Below are 19,508 nucleotides of genomic sequence, written 5' to 3' on the forward strand. Positions count from 1 at the left end.
GGGTTAGGGTTAGGTTAAGGGTTAGGATTAGGTTTAGCGTTAGGTTAAGGGTTAGGGTTAGGGTTAGGGTTAGGTTAAGGGTTAGGTTTAGGGTTAGGTTTAGGATTAGGTTTAGGGGGGTTAGGTTTAGGTTTAGGGGTTAATTTTAGGTTTAGCGTTTACAGCGTGCTTTTTTTTCCGCGCTGTTGTCGCACTGTGATGACGTCAGCTACGCGGTTTCGTCGAGCGCCCTTTAGTCGAACGCGGTTTTGTGGTGGAACCCATCCATCCATAATCATCAGTGTCTTCACAATTACAGTCAGGATTTAAATGAATGCATGTATTTTGTCAACTGTATTGATTTTTTAAGATTCATTTCTTCTGTTTCTCTTTTACCTCTGGGGGAAAAAAAGAGAAAGAAAATGTGGAGTTTTATTGTATTAGCATATCTAATACGAGGATTGGCAGGCTACGAAGAATTTCTGGGACAAAAACTTGTTGTGAATCCTGAAGCTTATATGACCGTCGTAAGTCACACGATTTATATTTTATAAATAATGAAGTGGGAGGGGGGTCTGAACCATACACCTAAGCGTGACCACTTGTTCTTTCCCTTATGGCAAAATCGACACCATTCTTTTCCAACCTCCAAATATATTGATAGCAATTGATTGATTGTGTGCCATCAAATCAATGTTAATATTTAGCAGCCACATTTTCTCCATGATGATCTGTCCCTAACTGGTCCTTCAGGTTTTCCAATGGTGCACTCATTACCATTGTAATTGAGTTTATCTGCCCTATTGTTGATCTTCTTCTTCTTTCCTTTCTTTCCAGCTTTCCCAGTATTTGAGTCTTCTCCAAAGAACTATCCTGTTTCCCCAAAAATAAGACTTCCCCAGATAATCCCCAATCAGGCTTTTGAGCACATGCATTAAATAAGCCCTCCTCCAAAAACCAACCCTCCTCAAAAATATTGCAACACAGCAGCAGCTATGAGATTACCATGATTGCCATCTTCTGCACCTCAAAAATAATAAAACATCCCTGAAAATAAGGCCAACTGCTTATTTTGGGGGTTAAAAGAAAACAATATCTTGTCTTATTTTCGGGGAAACACGGTAAGACTTTGTGTAATGTTGATATCACACTGATCAGAATTCCTAGTTAACTAGTCCACTGCAATCAAGGTTACTGATACAGGAAAAATTATATCATCATTAAGACTACATCTACACACATATTTACATATTGTTAAGGATCACTATCAGCATTCCTAATTTTAACAGAAAACAGCAGAATTCCTTCCCCGGCAAATAGAAATCCAGATCTGTTCTTAGTAGAGTCTGCCCTTTTCAATCTCTTTGTCGTTGTATGTGGTGTGTGTGTGTGTGTGTGTGTGTGTGTGTGTGAGAGAGAGAGAGAGAGAGAGAGAGAGAGAAGAGGGTGGAGGGAGAGGGGGAAGAGAGGAAGAGAGATCCCGGAGTCCTTCGGGATTGAGCGGCATATAAATTTATTAAACATTAACATTAAACATTAACATTGTACATGATCTACTAGCTGATGCTTGGTTTTAGCTTTAGAAAAAAATATTCAATCTTATGTGAGAGTTAATTGTTTTTTTCTCTCAGGGTCAGATGATTTCCTACCACGGGTACCCAAATGAAGAGTATGAAGTCTTGACAGAGGATGGTTATTATCTAACAATAAACAGAATTCCCAGGGGAAGAAAAAACATTGCAGTCATAGGTATTCATTTTTTTAAATGTCAAAGTCAATGTTGAATATATTAAGCTGATATCATATGTTTAATAGCCATGCCAAGGCAGAAGGATGAATGTACGTTTTCAAGATTTAACATGTTAAACTGGAGTCTACTTCAAAAAACATCTAGATCCCAAAACATATTATTATATGTACCTACTGGATAATACTAGAAAATAAGATTCTCTTGCAATCTGTGTTCAGAGATTCATGCAGTTTGTTTGTTTGTTTATTTATTTATTTATTTATTTATTTATTTATTTATTTATTTATTTATTTATTTATTTATTTATTTGTCTTGTATGCCGCCCACTCCTGGAGGACTCCGGGCAGCTCACAAAAGACAAGGGAAAGGGGGAAACAAGACAAAGACAACATATTAAAAACAAAACCAACATTCACAATTTCTATGGAGGTAGATGCTTCTCAGCTCCCCCCCGCCTGCTGGAACAGCCAGGACTTGGTGGCTTTGCGGAAGGCCGGGAGGGTAGTAAGGGTCCGGATCTCAACAGGGAGCTCGTTCCAGAGGGCCGGAGCTGCAACAGAGAAGGCTCTCCCCAGGGGGGTCGCCAGCCGACATTGGCTGGCAGATGGAATCCGGAGGAGACCTAACCTGTGCGATCTAATTGGTCTGAGAGAGGTAATCGGCAGGAGTTTGGATATTTGTCTGTATAATGTTGTCTAGAATACAATAATAGGTGACCGAAAATGATGAAAGTTATTAATTATAAATACTACAATATTATGAATGTTTAGGAAGGTTGGTTTAAAACGTTTTGTTGTCATGGCTTAAAAATTCTACTCGGTAACGTTTTGTTTTTATTTTTAAATATAACCCACAAATCTTACAGATGGAAAGCCTGTTGCCTTTTTGCAACATGGCTTGTTGGGAGAAGGCAGGCACTGGGTGGAGAACATGGCCAACAACAGCCTTGGTTTTATACTTGCGGATGCAGGCTATGATGTTTGGCTGGGAAACAGCAGAGGAACAACCTTATCTCAGAAGCACCAGTCGCTCTCAGTGGATCAAGAGGAATTCTGGAATTTCAGGTAGTTTGAGTCATAGCTTGAAACAGTATTCCCCTATTGAGCTATATTAACAACATGCTAGCATGTCAGTTAATAGCATGTCCTATTTCCCCCTGTGAGGTGCGTTGGGCCAGAGTTCACCAAACTTTTCAGCTTTGTGGACTGGTGGTGGCGGTGCGGGGGGAGAGAATGGTTCTGTGTTCTCACGGCATGCAGCTCTGTTGACATTTGTGCAAATGGAGTGCATGTGTGCGCTTACCCACCACTTCTGTGGCCCGGTTCTGAAAGTCTCTGGGCTCAGTAGTGACGTTTAGGGAGCCCTGAGTTGGACTAAAAGAAAGTTACTGGATCAGGGGTGGGTTTCAACCGATTCGCGGCGGTCCCTGCGAACCGGTTGGTCGGCGAACCCGGAAGTAAGTAACTTCCAGGAACGGCGAAGGGCCCACCCGTGCACCCGCGCTCCTTACCCGGTTTTGACGAGTTCTGCGCTTCCACGCATGCGCAGGATGCATACAGCGCCTGCACGATCCTCCAGGAGCAGTGGTTGGAACGGGGCGAGAAACCCACCCCTGGCACTGGATCAACGTCACTCATCCAGCTTTCACGCCTAAGGCAGGAATAAAATTCACAATCTCTTTGTTTCTGGCCTGGTACCTTACCCACTAACTCAAACTGTCTCCCCAACTCAAAGATTGAGCCGAGGTGGCGCAGTGGTTAGGGTGCAGTACTGCAGGCCACTTCAGCTGACTGTTATCTGCAGTTCGGTGGTTCTAATCTCACCGGCTCAAGGTTGAGTCAGCCTTCCATCCTTCTGAGGTGAGTGAAATGAGGACCCGGACTGTGGGGGTGATATGCTGACTCTGTAAACCGCTTAGAGAGGGCTGAAAGCCCTATGAAGCGGTATATAAGTCTAACTGCTATTGCTTTTGCTATTGATCCTGGAATAGCAATAGTACTTAGATTTATATACCGCTTCACAGTGCTTTACACCTTTCTCTAAGCAGTTTATAGTTAGCATATGGCCCCCAACAATCTGGGCCCTCATTTTACCCACCTCGGAAGGATGGAAGGCTGAGTTCATCTTGGACCTGGTGAGATTCAATCTGCCAAACCTCTGGCAGCTGCTGATCAGCAGAAGCAGCCTGCAGTACTGCACTCTAACCACTCTGCCACCGCGGCTCTTATGTACATTGCTTTTTGAAAATGAAGTGTGTGCAAAGTTTCTTGAAGTGCTATTGGAAAAAAAAAGCGTGAATCCCATTGAACACAAGTAACAATCCAGATTAGGGACTACATCATGGCAATAAGGCCGGTGAAATGCTCTTCTCTTTTGCCCTTTTTTGCTTCTGCTTGTAGCTGCCTAATGACCCTATTTAGAGTGACCTGGTCTTTGCTAGGGCTGAAAGATCATCTCCAGGTCCACTGCGAGAAATAGTCTTGCTATATGATAGATAACTGTAGGTTGGACTCCGATTGACCAACTCCAGTTAGCAATAGCAATAGCAGTTAGACTTATATACCACTTCATAGGGCTTTCAGCCCTCTCTAAGCGGTTTACAGAGTCAGCATCTCGCCCCCACAGTCCGGGTCCTCATTTCACCCACCTCGGAAGGATGGAAGGCTGAGTCAACCCTGAGCCGGTGAGATTTGAACCGCCGAACTGCAGATAACAGTCAGCTGAAGTGACCTGCAGTACTGCACCCTAACCACTGCGCCACCTCGGCTCTGCCAGCAATGGCAGCAGGGAACAGCGAACTAGGTCGCAGAACAGGCAGTGACCCAGACCAAAAAACCACTACCAGTTTGGCCAACCACTGCGCCACCTCGGCTCTTTGAGACCAGTTGAGGTCTTAAGGCAAAAAGTTGTATGATTGTCTAAAGTAAGTGTGATCCTGTAACTCACTAACAGAGAGCATTTGTCACGCTTGTTGATAACCCGAGAAAGAGTTGGGTTAGGTTTATGCTCCTTAATCTCTCAGTGGCTTTTGATACTTTCAGTTATGGTTTCCTCCTGGACTGGCTTGGAGAGTTGGGGTAGAGAGCAGCTTTTACTGAAATGTTTGAAAATGCTGTAAGTGAAATTTCTGTACTTATTTATTAACAATTAGTTTTTAATATTTCATTTCAGTTTCCATGAAATGGCCATGTATGATCTTCCAGCAACAATAAATTTTATTTTGAAGAAAACCAAACAGAAACAATTATACTACATTGGTCATTCTCAAGGCAGTACGATTGGTATGATAAAATGAAAAACCTTTTCTCTTTCTCTCTTTTATTTCCATTTTTCTCCTTCTCCCTCCCACCCTCCCACCCTCGTGGTGCTAATGTAAAAGTTCTTGCATATTATCACAAGAAGCAGAAGCTACATCTACAATCTTATTTGGTATCATTTAAAAATAGCATGGGGAAAAAAATCCAGTCTCTCTCTGTCTCTCTGTCTCTCTGTCTCTCTGTCTCTCTGTCTCTCTGTCTCTCTGTCTCTCTCTCTCTCTCTCTCAGCTCCATTTTCACTGGCAGAGGGTTGCATGAGGTTCTGGTAGCTGAAAACGGAGTTCGGGAGCCCGTAATCGTTGGCAGAGCACTCAGGCCACCACAGGTGTTCCCAACATGAGTGGGTTCACCCACAAAACCATGCTCGACTAAACCGCGCCTGACTAATCGTGTCGCTGACATCATCAACAGGGCGACAACAGCGCAGAGACAGAAGCACGCTGTAAACCCTAAACCTAAAATTAACCCCTAAACCTAAACCTAAACCCCCTAAACCTAATCCTAAACCTAACCCTAAACCTAACCCTTAACCTAACCCTAAACCTAACCCTTAACCTAACCCTTAACCTAACCCTAAACCTAACCCTTAACCTAACCCTAAACCTAACCCTTAACCTAACCCTAAACCTAACCCTTACCTTAAGTTGAATCAGCTTGCTTTCAAAGCTCTATTTAAAGCGCCCTTCTTTCTCCGCAATGGCTGTTGTCACCCTGTTGATGATGTCAACGACACGGTTTAATCGGGCGCGGTTTAGTCGAGCGCGGTTTTGACAGGTCACGCATGAGTGACATTGAGCTGGCCATGCCCACCCCTGGCCACGCCCACCCCAGGCTCCAGAGATCAAACCCTCAGGGAAATTGAGCTTGACATCCCTGCTTCAAATAACTTATTTTTTCTTATTTTTTTCTCTTAGGCTTCATAGCGTTTTCAGCCATGCCAGAGCTGTCTCAAAAAGTCAAAATGTTTTTTGCCTTAGCTCCTGTGGTCTATGTTAAGCATGTCCCGAATACTGTATTGAGATTTGTGTCCCAATTTCCTCAACATTCATTCAAGGTATTAATTCATTGATCTTTTTTTTTTTAAAGATGAATGGTTGATTTACTGATTTCTGGGAAAACTATCACAAGAAATATAAAATCAAATAGAATAGAATAGAATTCTTTATTGGCCAAGTGTGATTGGACACACAAGGAATTTGTCTTTGGTGCCTATGCTCTCAGTGTACATAAAAAGACAAGATACATTTGTCAAGAATCATAAGGTACAACACTTAATGATAGTCACAAGGTATAAATAAGCAATCAGGAAACAATATCAATATAAATCATAAGGATGCAAGCAACAAGGTTACGGTCCTAAGTGGGAGGAGATGGGTGATAGGAACGATGAGAAGACTAATAGTAATAGTAATGCAGCCTTAGTGAATGGTTTGACAGTGGCGAGGGAATCATTTGTTTAGCAGAGTGATGGTGTTTGGGGAAAAAAAACTATTCTTGTGTCTAGTTGTCTTGGTGTGCAGTGCTGTATAGTGTCGTTTTGAGGGAAAGAAGGAAGGAAGGGAGATCTTCCTTCCAGATGTTTTCAACTTTTGAGTCTATGGTTGAGAAAAAGCTGGCCTCCATGCTTCATGAAGGGCTAAAATTCACGTCTGCTACTCCCAGTCCACTGCTACATTGACCTAGTTCTTATTTGCAATTACATGTTGCAATAGCAGAATTGTTGCAATATACAATCAATGTAATTTTTGCGTAAGTCAAATGTTGCTGGCTCAAAACTCAGTAGGAGCCAGATGAGCTTAGCATGCCTTAAATATAATTATCATTATCATCATCATCATCATCATTGATAGTTAATCTATTTCTTATTTTTACAGAAAATATTTGGTGATAAAGAATTTATGGTTGACGGGAAGACTTTGAGAGACTTCATAAAGAAATTGTGCACAATTGAATTTATGCATACATTATGTCCAAAGTTCATTTTTTTCCCGGACACTTACAATCCAACAAATCTAAACATGGTAACTAAGTCTTCTTGTAAAATATTTTATTGGTCTTGGTTCTCTAAATTTTACAAAGGTTTCATCATCAATGCTCTCAAAGGATGGAAGCATTAACTTGGGGAGGGGGACGATTTTTTTTTAGAATGGGAATATTGTAGGAAAAAGGCAACATATATAATCTCTGTAGGCCCCACAGAGGAACCCATCCATCGATGGATGTGTATTCACATTAATCAGATGGCTCATAGATTTCATTCTATCAATAAACTGCCTTATAGAATATAAGAAAGGCTGCGCACCAAAGGACTGAGATCTTGGAACCCTGGTGCTGGAGAAGACTCCTGCGAGTCCCTTGGACTGCAAGGTGATCAAACTGGTCAGTCTTAGAGGAGATCAACCCTGAAGCTCTTTAGAAGGCCAGATCCTGAAGAGGAAACTCAAAGACTTTGGCCACCTAATGAGAAGGAAGGACTCACAGGGGAAGAGCCTAATGATGGGAAAGATTGAGGGCAAAAGAAGAATGGAACAACAGAGAATGAGGTGGCTGGATGGAGTCACTGAAACAGTAGACGTGAGCTTAAATGGACTCCAGAGGATGGCAGAGCACAGGAAGGTCTGGAGGAATATTGTCCATGGGGTTGTGATGGGTTGGACACGACTTTGCAACTAACAACAACAACAACAACAACAACAACAACAACAACAACAACAACGAATATAACCCCCAAAGTAACTTTAGTATTTCAGTATTTTGGCTACAATGTGCAATTTGGGTATGATGATAAGAGAGATGGGAAGCTCAGAATAGGCCATTCTGAAACTTCTCAATCTGGCTCAGTCCTGCATTTCTTAAGCTACTTAATTTCTACTTAAGGCTACTTAATTTCCAGTAGGACTAATTTACCCAGTTTTTGACATTTCTAGAATAGGTCCTATTTTAACTAGTCCAGCTTTTGAACTGCTAGCTGAAATGGCTGAGAAGTGAGGTGTTTCAGTTAAAGACCACCACAGTTTATAACAGCCAGGATATAGGATTGTATTAGGTTCGAGGTTCGAGGTTCATTTTATTTATATGCCCCCCTATTCCCAGCGGGACTCAGGGCGGCGCACAAACCCAAGGAGGGGAAGGGAAACACAAAAACTACAACAAAAAGTACAGGGCATTTAAAACAACCAATAGCCACACGATTCGAGAGGGGAAGGGATTGCACTGTGCATTTTATAAATATTTCCCTAGTCTTGCATTCAGCCAGGAAATGGTCATTTTATGAGGCAATTATGAGAGAATGTGACTAACAAAGTCTTTTAGGAGAGTTGTAAATGAAATCTTTCTGGTCAATGAAAACAGTAGCTAAAATTCTAGAAAGTTGCATTCTTTATTTATTCCTTTGCAACAACATTTAGATGATTTCTGGCCCTTGGAAAGCCACAAATAATTTCAAAGCTGAAACACTTTTAGTCAGGATTTTAGCATTCCAGGTAAAGTGAATCCTAATCTGGAATCTTACCTAGATACACTTTCTTACTTTGGACACCAAAACAGATAGGCAATCAGGAAGGGTTTCATTGTTGATTGTAAGACCAAAGAGGACCTTTGACTGAGTTTTATCCAGTTCTAAAGTGAGCTTCTGTGTTTCTGTGGCACAGTCACGTGATATCACTCTTACTAACAGGGTTCTCAGTACAAATTGCCATCATAACATGAGGATTACCTAAGGTAATCCTATTTCAGGTGATGACCAAACCTATTAGTCTCCTCTGCTAAAAGTAGGATGCTACATCTTCTTTCAAAAATGAGCAATGCAAGGAAACGTTTCTTTTCCCCAGTTGTCCGATTTCTTTTTTTAAAAAAAAAATCTACTGTCTTTTTCAAATCTCTACAGAGCCGAATGGATGTATATGCAGCGCACTATCCAGAAACAACATCAGTTAAGAACCTCTTACACTGGCAACAGGTATAATGTCTTCAATAACTTTAGTTAAATTATATGCCACTTTAACCATCAAGGTCTCCTGAGATGTGTCATTTTGCTCTAATGCTGATAGCAATAATTTCCAGGATTCTCTAGGTTGAATTTATTATATTTCTATGCCGCCCTTTTCCCCAAAGCGGACTCAGGTTGCCTATCCCAACCTCTTATTTTCTGGATGTGCTAGCCTACAAATATTATTCAGAGATTTATGAGATTCATGGTCCAATGTCCCAGAAGAGCACCAGACTTTGAAAGTTTATCATATTAAGGAATATTAGGTTTATAGGTTAGGTTTATTTCATTTATATGCCACCCTATTCCCGGAGGGACTCAGGGCGGCTAACAAACCCAGGGGAGGGGGGGGGTAATACAAACAGCAAACAGGATACAGAGAAAATTTAAAAACAATCAACAGTCACACAGTTCGAGTGGGGAAGGGAACTCATCCACCCCAGGCCTGCCGGAACAGCCAGGTTTTAACGGCTTTGCGGAAAGCCTGAAGGGAGGTGAGGGTCCGGATCTCTGCGGGGAGTTTGTTCCAAAGGGCCGGAGCAGCCACAGAGAAGGCCCTCCTCCGGGTGGTCGCCAATCGACATTGGCCGGTAGATGGAATCCGAAGGAGGCCTAATCTGTGGGATCTGCTGGGTCTTTGGTAGGTAATTGGCAGCAGGCGGTCTCTCAAGTACCCAGGTCCAATACCATGAAGGGCTTTATAAGTGACGACTAGCACCTTGAAGTGTATCCGGAGACCAATAGGCAGCCGGTGCAGCTCGCGGAGGATAGGTGTAACGTGGGTGTACCGAGGTGCACCCACTAGCGTTTCCAGGATTCTCTAGGTTGCCTATCCTAACCTCTTATTTTCTGGATGTGCTACTCTACAAATATTATTCAGAGATTTATGAGATTCATGGTCCAATGTCCCAGAAGAGCACCAGACTTTGAAAGTTTATTATATTAAGGAATATTAAGTCTGCATTGTTCACTTAAATGTTATATTTGCCCTACAAGGGTTCTATTGGAAGAAATATCCATCCGGTTCCGTTCCAAGCCAGGAGAAACACCCTGGAAACATGGAGGCTTATTGGAAAGATGGTTTAATGATAAAGCAGAACCACATGTGACTCTGGGCAGCTGGCCCCATGAAATTGAGAGTTGGGGTTTTTAATATCTTCCCTTGAGCTGTGAACTTGAGCTTCCTGTTCCTGTGCAAGAGCATGTGTTCTATTGGCTGTTGTCAGACTCCCATGGGGCCATGTAGAGGTGATGTTTGTCTGAGCTAAGTTTGGTTGAAGTTTGCTGGGGATTGTGCAACTGAGATGGTGCAATGAAGGTGTTTGTGTTCTGAAAGGGTGTTAGGCAATTCCTATTGTGGCTGAGGGCTAATCCTACCTTTGTTCAAACCTTGCTGAAGACATTTTTTTGCCTATGAATAGAGTGACCTAGATACTTGGCTTATTTCAATAAACTGTTTCTTAAGTGCTGACATCTGCTGAGGGCTATTAAGAAGAGTGGGAGCTGCTTTCTCTCTCTTAAAAACATGTTTCTCAATTTCTCATCCAGGGAAATATAATATTCTGCCTTTTTTAAATATTTCTCAAAGTATTTTATTCTTCTAGGATAGGGGTAGGTGCTAACTTTCTATAGTTCTTCAACTTGAAGTATTTAAAATGTAGCTCTGTTTACCAAGTATTTGAGTATTTGAGTATTTATTAATACTTATAGGCCGCCCTTTTCCCTGAGGGGACTCAGGGCGGCTTACATAAAATGAGGGGAGGGGGTAAACAAACAATACACACACACAATACATAGAAGTAAAATAATAAGCAACATTCATTCATCATTCGGGTGGGGGCAATTATCTTTGTCCCCAGGCCTGACGGGCTAGCCAGGTCTTAAGGGCTGTGTGGAAGGCCTGGACGGTGGTGAGGGTACGAATCTCCACGGGGAGATCGTTCCAAAGGGTCGGAGCTACAACTGAAAAGGCTCTCCTCCGTGTAGTTGCCAGTCGGCACTGACAAGGCCAAGCTGAGAGTTCTTTTTCAAAAGAAGAAATCTTTTTTCCTCTTCCCAAGTGCTCAACAGCTTCTCTAGATTTCAATAAACATTTTGTTGAAATTTTATTGTTTTAGATGAAACACGTTTCCCTTTCCCTTTGAGGTTTCCCAAATCGCAAATGAGAAATAGCAGTTTTTTTGATCCCAGTCCCAATATTACAATATATATTATCGTATTTGTTTCTATTTCTTCCTTTTACAGGTTTAGTTCTGGTTCTTTCGACTTGCTGTGATTATAATCACAGAAATGGGAATATACCAGGGGTGAAATGCTACCAGTTCTGACCAGTTCTCTAGAACCGACAGCAAAAAATGTTAAGGTTTGCCCAAACCAGTAGTAAAAAAAACAGCTTTAAAAAGTGGGGGGGGAGGACACTCCGCTGTGCTTCTCGATCATTGGAACCTTCCCCCACCCACTTTTTAAAGCATTTTTTTTACTACCGGTTCCAGCGAATAAGTAGCAATAGCAATAGCAGTTAGACTTATATACCGCTTCATAGGGCTTTCAGCCCTCTCTAAGTGGTTTACAGAGTCAGCATATCGCCCCCACAGTCTAGGTCCTCATTTCACCCACCTCGGAAGGATGGAAGGCTGAGTCAACCCTGAGCCGGTGAGATTAGAACCGCCGAACTGCAGCTAGCAGTCAGCTGAAGTGGCCTGCAGTACTGCACTCTAACCATTGTGCCGCCTCGGCTGTTAAACAGTAGTAAGCAATGCTTTAAAAAATGACCCCAAAAAAGTTCCAATGATTGAGCAGCACAGCTGATTGTCATGAAATCTCCCCTCCCCCACTTTTTAAAGCATTTTTTACTACCTATTTGCCAGAATCAGTAGTAAAAAATGCTTTAGAAAGTGGAAAAAGGTTGGCCATGCCCACATGGTCACATGACCCCCCCTCCCCACCAAGCCACGCCCAAAGAACCGGTGGCAAAAAAAGAGAGATTTCATCCCTGGGATATACTGTATATAGTATATAATGCTTTCTCTGATGCCTTTGATAGATGCTGACTACAGGATTGTTCCGCTGGTTTGATTATGGGGACAAAAATCAGGGGATATATAAACAGGTAAGAGGGAAAGTGTCCGTGTTCCAAATATCATCCAAAATTAAATCAGAGTCCAAGGCAGAACTTTCCTCAAACTTCCAATTTATTGAGAGAGACATGTTGGCACATCTGTGGAAAACCCGAATCTGAAAACTTTCTGGGGTTTCCATCCAGTTGAAAGTTCATGATCTTGCCCCACAGCCACAAGTCCATCACATGGTCCAATCTTCCATTGCCACGCTGGCATTATCCACCCATCCACTTCCAGTCAGGTGCAGAGACAAAGAATGACCTTGGGCTTCTAGAAAGGAATGTTTTATTTTGACAACAACACATTCTACTCCTTACTATTCCCCCTCCCAATTACCCAACTAATGAAACAGCATAGTAAAATAATAGAAAGTGTGGCAGGCCAAAGATCCTAAAAGGAATACGACTTCAGAAAGCTTTTGGAAAATAAATATGAAATAATGAGAATATTATGTCAAGAATCTGCATTATAATAAACCTCAACTATATTAATTAAAAACTCCTATACCAATACCATGGATATAGTTTTTAGTTTTGACATAGCTATACTCATTTTTTTTAAAAAAAGAAAGATTATTTGATCATGTAAAGGAACTTTTTTATATAAAGGTGCTTTGTTTAGGTAAAGATATTTTGATTGTGATTTTGATTTATGTTTTCATTCTTAGGGAAATATTTCCACTGTGTCCATTCCTATTATTGCTCTATTAAAAAGAATGCACAAATACAGCTTTGAATGTATATAACCAGCTGTGATAGCAATAGCAATAGCAGTTAGACTTATATACCGCTTCATAGGGCTTTCAGCCCTCTCTAAGCGTATCAGCATATCTCCCCCACAGTCTGGGTCCTCATTTCACCCACCTCGGAAGGATGGAAGGCTGAGTCAACCTTTGAGCCGGTGAGATTTGAACCGCCGAACTGCAGACTAGCAGTCAGCTGAAGTGGCCTGCAGTACTGCACTCTAACCACTGCGCTATGATAGTGATACTATCATAGTTTTTTTAAAAGAAGGACATACTATGAAATCAGGGGTGAAATGCTATTAGTTCAGATCAGTTTGTCCGAACCAGTAGTAAAAACTGCTAACGGTTCAGGCGAACCGGTATTTCCAATGATCAACTGGGTGACAATCAGCTGTGATGCACGATTTATATAAGCTAGAATAGTTGGATTTCCTGCTTTCTAGGTAATCTAAATCGCGTGGCACAGCAGATTCCCTCCCTCACTGTTCTACCTACCTGCACGGATGCGCCCCAGGCACACAAAGCATGCACTTGGTAGCAGACTCACCAAACCGTTAGCATATTTCAGAGGATTACACCGCTGTATGAATTCCTCCATTGGGCATGAAAGATAGCAATGACAAACAATGGAAATAGCAACGAAAGTGTAAAGAAAACAATCTTTTCTATCTCATCTTCTTTCTCTCCTCTCATCCCCATCCTACCATTTAAATGACGATTAACATCCGATCCATATGAAAAATGTAACTCATTCCAGAAGCCTGCGATTGCGACTCAGTTTTCACACTGTATTACAATTATCAATATTGGGATTCCCTTGTTTTCCTTTCTAGAGCGTTCCTCCTTCATATCAAATAGAAGGCATGTCGGTGCTGACGGCAGTGTGGTCTGGGGGACAAGACACGCTTGCAGACCCAAAAGATGTAGAGCTCTTACTCCCTGGTATTGTTAACCTGGTTTACCATCGCTCGTGGTCAGACTGGAGTCATTGGGATTTCGTCTGGGGACTCAATGCTCCCCAACGCATGTTCTTCGAAATACTTCAAGTGATGGAGAGGTCTGGATAAACCGGTTCACCGACAAAAGGGCGAACGACAAAACCACGCCCGACTAAACCGCGTCGCTGACGTCATCAACAGGGCGACAACAGCGCAGAGAAAGAAGCACGCTGTAAACCCTAAACCTAAACTTAACCCCTAACCCTAAACCTAACCCTAAACCTAATCCTAAACCTAACCCTAAACCTAACCCTAACCTAATCCTAAACCTAACCCTAACCCTAACCCTAACCCTAACCCTAACCCTAACCCTAACCCTAACCCTAACCCTTAACCTAACCCTAACCCTAACCCTAACCCTAATCCTTAACCTAACCCTAACCCTTACCCTAACCCTAAAGCTAACCCTAAACCTAACCCTAAACCTAACCCTTACCTTAAGTTAAATCGGCTTGCTTTCAACGTGCTATTTAAAGCACCCTTCTTTCTCCGCCCTGGCTGTTGTCGCCGCATTGATGATGTCAGCAACGCGGTTTAGTCGGGCGTGGTTTTGTCATTCGCCCTTTTGTCGGATCACGGTGTAAACCAGTAGGTTGCTCTATATTTGCATCTGCCTCTGCAATACAGATTTGGATGATTAAAAAATGTTGCATTCTCTGTCACAGCAATTGCCTTTTTTCCTCATTCCCCTTCCCCAGATTTATTCAACCATGAACATCATCCTCTTTTAATGACCGCATAATCCGTTGTGGGCTGGAGTCTGGGTAACTGAATGGAGCTAAGTGTTTACTGGCCAGATGCCCTTCCTGTCACCAGTGCAGAGTTTTGTTCAGCAGATATATTCTCATTTTTCCCAGAGAAAAAAAATGTCTGCCTCTTCCAAGGATCGAACTCACCGCTTCCTGATTTTGAGATGAGAGTTTCACCTCTAAGCCACCGCACCACTCATTCACCATGAATATTGTTAGGTAAGCTCCCCGTTGGGAGAGCGAGTGCGTTCAGAGAAGCGTTGTGAGAGTTGTGTTGGAGAACACACAAACCAGCATACAGAGACACTGCAGTTTAAATAGGTTTTTACTTTCGTGGAAATAGAGGTATCAGAGTCCATCAAACAGTCCAAGTCATACACGGATAAGACAGTCAGTCATCAACGTCTTTCAGTTAAAGGATAATCCAAATAACATAGTCCAGTATCATATAATCAGTTCAGTACTCAAAGTTTGATAGCAAAACTTACAATAGCTCACAGCACTTTCTAACAGCCAGCTTCCAAAACACTCAGATGGGATCATCCCAGCATCTAACAAACAGAGAGCTAACAGTCATTCTGGCTCCCTCTTATGGCCAATTGAGGAAAACAGCAACCACTCACATTTTACAATATGATTTAAAGAAGCAGGTATAGCATTGTTACATGATTTATATCTTGCCAACCAAACCATTAGATTATATTCCTAACATTCTCCTCTTTGAGTAGGATAATATATAAATCTTACAATCTTAATCTTTATTCCTCGCAACAACGTTTATGCTTTATATTACCTTGGGCATTAGTAAAATGATCTGCGATGTTATCTTCAGACATACAGTATTCTAATGTAATCCGTTTACTACTAATACTTTGTCTTACATTTAAATATCTCAAGTCAGTGTGTTTTGACCTAGTTTTTACAAGATTAGATGCCATCTGAATTGCTGCTTGATTGTCTTCGTAAAAAACAATAGGTTCTTGTACATTAATTACCATATCCAGTAGGAGTTGTTTGTAACAAACTACATCTGCACATACTAATGACAAACATGAGAATTCAGCCTCCATAGTCGATAGACTAATAGACTGCCATCCAATTAGTGCTTTTCCCAGGAATACAACAACCCTGATGTTGATTTCCATGTAGACACATCTGTTGCAAAACTTGCATCAGCGTATGCAGTTAAGCTCAGATCGTTCTTAGGTTCTAAATACAGTGCAAAATGCATCATTTGCTTAAGATATCTTAATATCCTCTTAGCAGCTTGTTAGTGCCTTTCAGTAGGTTCAGCATTAAACCTGGCTAATTGATTTACACTATATACTACGTCAGGCCTTGACCAATTACTCAGATACGATAAGCTACCAATCAATGAATGATAAATACCTTTATCAAACACAGGGCTTTTTACATCATCATGGCTAAATTCCTGACCCTTGGAGTTTTAGCTGGTTTGCACAGTTCCATCCTAAACGTCCTGAGTAGCTGGTTAATCTTCTCGGTTTGTGAGATTTTGTATCCTCCCCTAGTTTTATCTATCTTTAACCCAAGATATTGCCTAATCTCACCAAGATGTTTTATACTGAACTGCGTCCTTAACAATGTTATAATCCTCATAGCTTCTTGCTCAGTTTTAGGGATTAATGCTATGTCGTCAGTGAACAATAGCAACAATGAAATCACACCATTACTTTCTTTCTTAAACAAACATGGATCAGCCCTGCCAGCTTTAAAACTATCTTAGTTAACTCTTCAACTATGCATTGATTCCATTCATATCCTGATTGCTTCAAGCCATAAAGATTCTTTTTCAACCTCCAGCAATCAGTTTTACTTTCCAGTTTATATCCTGCAGGCTTCTGTAAATATATAGTATGTTGCAACGGTGCATGAAGATATGCTGTCTCTACATCTAAATGATTAACTATATATTCATTCTTAGCCGCCCACACTAATGCTGCACATAACGTTGTAGCCTTTAAACTAGGCACAAAGATCTCATCATAGTCATTGGCTGACTGAGCAAACCCTTGTGCAACTAACCTGGCTTTATGGGTTACAGTCCCATCTACACTATTTTTAAGTTTGAAAATCCATTTACAACCAATGGCATGTTTACCTGGTGGTAACTTTACATTTTCATACACTTCTAGGTTATGCATTTAATTCCTTTTCCATTGCATCTTTCCAAGCTTTCTGTTCCTCAGTTGTATATAGAGTTTATTCTTGGTAATTTGCAGGAACCTTATTTGCCTGACATGCTATAGACACTTGTTACCTGTCAGGTGATCTCATTACACGGGTTTGTTCCATCCAATCGGGTTATCATCAATAAGCTTGTTGATGGGTCGCTCGCCATCTTCTCCAGGATAGTGCAATCACTAAATAAACAGCTATCTGTATGCGGTATTGCATATCAACACGAACTCCCCTTTAGCTACATCTGGTACACTCTGGGCCCATAACCAGTGTTAGGTAAGCTCCCCGTTGGGAGAGTGAGTGCGTTCAGACAAGTGTTGTGAGAGTTGTGTTGGAGAACACACAAACCAGCATACAGAGACACTGCAATTTAAATAGGCTTTTACTTTCATGGAAATAGAGGTATCAGAGTCCATCAAACAGTCCAAGTCATACACGGATAAGACAGTCAGTCATCAATATCTTTCAGTTAAGGGATAATCTAAATAACATAGTCCATAATCATACAAACAGTCCGGTACTCAAAGTTTGATAGCAGTTGGAAAACTTACAATAGCTCACGGCACTTTCTAACAGCCAGCTTCCAAAAACACCCAGATCAGATCAGCCCAGCATCTAATGAACAGAGAACTAACAGTCATTCTGGCTCCCTCTTCTGGCCGATTGAGGAAAACAGCAACCAATCACATTTCACAGTATGATTTAAAGAAACAGGTATAGCATTGTTACATGATTTATATATTGCCAACCCAACTGTTAGATTATATTCCTAACAAATATGACTGGGATTAAAATAATCTCGCACACTGGGTATGTATTTCCTTTGGTCAGAATGTTTTTTTACTTCTGGATAGGTGAAGTTTCTTGTTTGTATTCCCATCTCTATTCTATCAATACAGGTAGTCCTTGACTTATGATCACAATTGAGCCTTAGATTTTTGTTGCTGAACAAAACAGTTGCTAAATTAGTTTTTCTCCATTTTACGATCTTACTTGCCACATTTGTTAAGTGAATAACTGCAGTTGTTAAGTTGGTAACATGCTTCTTAAATGAATCTGGCTTCCCCGTTAACGTTGATGGTCATAAGGTCACAAAAGATGATCACTTGACCCAGGGATGCTGCAACTGTCACAACCAGAAACCAATTGCCAAACATCTGAATTTTGATCATGTGACCATGGCAGGGGTGGGTTTCAACCGGTTCGCGGCGGTCCCCGCGAACCGGTTGGTCGGCGAACCTGGAAGTAAGTAACTTCCGGGAACGGCGAAGGGCCCACCCGCCCACCCGCGTTCCTTACCCGGTTTTGACGAGTTCTGCGCTTCCACGCATGCACAGGACACATACAGCGCCTGCGCGATCCTCCAGGAGCAGTTGGAGCATCGCACAGACGCTAGTACGCATGCGTGCGCTGCGCGCGTGCACGAGGACGCCGCTGGCCCCGTTCCAACCAAACCGGTTGGAACGGGGCGAGAAACCCACCCCTGGACCATGGGGATGTTGATGTTTAATGTTTGTTTGATGTTTAATGAATTTATAGACTGCCCAATCCCGAAGGACTCCGGGCGGCTTTACAACAATACATTTTAAAAAATAGAAAAGTTAAAAACACAGAAACATAGATTAAAAAAGACCACAACATACATCCAGTCAATCGGGGCCGGAACTCAGTCATGAGGTCAACAGCCCAGGGCCTGCCGGAATAGCCAGGTCTTAAGAGCCTTACGGAATGCCATGAGAGTGGGTAGGGTCCGGATGTCTGGGGGCAGTTTATTCCAGAGGCTTGGAGCAGCTACAGAGAAGGCCCTCCCCCGGGTGGTTGCCAGCCGACATTGTCTGGCTGACGGCACCCGGAGAAGGCCCTCCCCCGGGTGGTTGCCAGCCGACATTGTCTGGCTGACGGCACCCGGAGAAGGCCCACCCTGTGCGATCTTATCGGTCGTTGGGAAGTATGTGGCAGAAGACGGTCTCGCAGATATCCGGGTCCTAAGCCATGTAGGGCTTTAAAGGTGATAACCAGCACCTTGAATTGCATCCGGAGACCAATGGGAAGCCAGTGCAGCTCACGGAGGATAGGTGTGATATCAAATTTTTACAGACATAAGATATAAAACATCACACTGTATTTAATATTTTTATTCAAATGATCTTCTATGGATAATAGAGAATCAAATCATTCTCATGATTTTCACCTAAGCCCAATTACTCCAGATTCAAGAAGGGTTCATGATGTGGGACAAAATAATATGTCTCCATCAATTGATCATCGATCTTCCCTCAGATTTTTCTGGTTAATAATAATTATTTTTTAAAGATGCATAATGTAGTGTTGTTTCAATCATTAGTTTAATGACTCCTGGGGGGGGGGGGAAACGTGATACAGAAAATGAGGGGTAATTTAAAAAAACCACTATTATAACAGCCCTAAAAAAGAGAGAATTGTGTGACAAAATAATTTATCCTTGCAACTTGCTATCAGTTTCCTAAAACTGTATTTCTCTAATAATCACTCGGTGCTCAGCTGCAGATACATCAAACATAATTCCAGAAGATGATGTGGGTATACACACAGGTGTGTGATGTGGATGCTGCAACAATCATGGGGAAAACAGCCATGAGTTACTTTTTCAGTGCCATTGTAATTTTGGTCCCTAAATAAGTG

General features: G+C 41.9%; 1 protein-coding gene across 1 annotated transcript; it reads left to right on the top strand.

The window, feature by feature from the left end:
- Nucleotides 1-401: 401 nt before the first annotated feature.
- Nucleotides 402-13,965, top strand: LOC116518349 (putative lysosomal acid lipase/cholesteryl ester hydrolase). The gene is made up of 8 exons (XM_032231683.1): nt 402-506; nt 1,611-1,728; nt 2,595-2,793; nt 4,901-5,010; nt 5,961-6,100; nt 8,933-9,004; nt 12,078-12,143; nt 13,732-13,965. Exons 1-8 carry the CDS (start codon nt 402-404, stop codon nt 13,963-13,965), a joined length of 1,044 nt encoding a protein of 347 aa, XP_032087574.1.
- Nucleotides 13,966-19,508: the final 5,543 nt, after the last annotated feature.

The sequence above is a fragment of the Thamnophis elegans genome, chromosome 15 (genome assembly GCF_009769535.1).
Source record: "Thamnophis elegans isolate rThaEle1 chromosome 15, rThaEle1.pri, whole genome shotgun sequence".
Classification (NCBI taxonomy): domain Eukaryota; kingdom Metazoa; phylum Chordata; class Lepidosauria; order Squamata; family Colubridae; genus Thamnophis; species Thamnophis elegans.

What these genes read in the sequence shown, in the direction of transcription:
- LOC116518349 (XM_032231683.1), top strand. Translation starts at nt 402, where the DNA reads ATGTGGAGTTTTATTGTATTAGCATATCTAATACGAGGATTGGCAGGC. An exon ending in TTCCTCAACATTCATTCAAG is followed by an intron (nt 6,101 to 8,932) that starts GTATTAATTCAT and finishes AAATCTCTACAG; the next exon opens with AGCCGAATGGATGTATATGC. An exon ending in ATCAGGGGATATATAAACAG is followed by an intron (nt 12,144 to 13,731) that starts GTAAGAGGGAAA and finishes TTTCCTTTCTAG; the next exon opens with AGCGTTCCTCCTTCATATCA.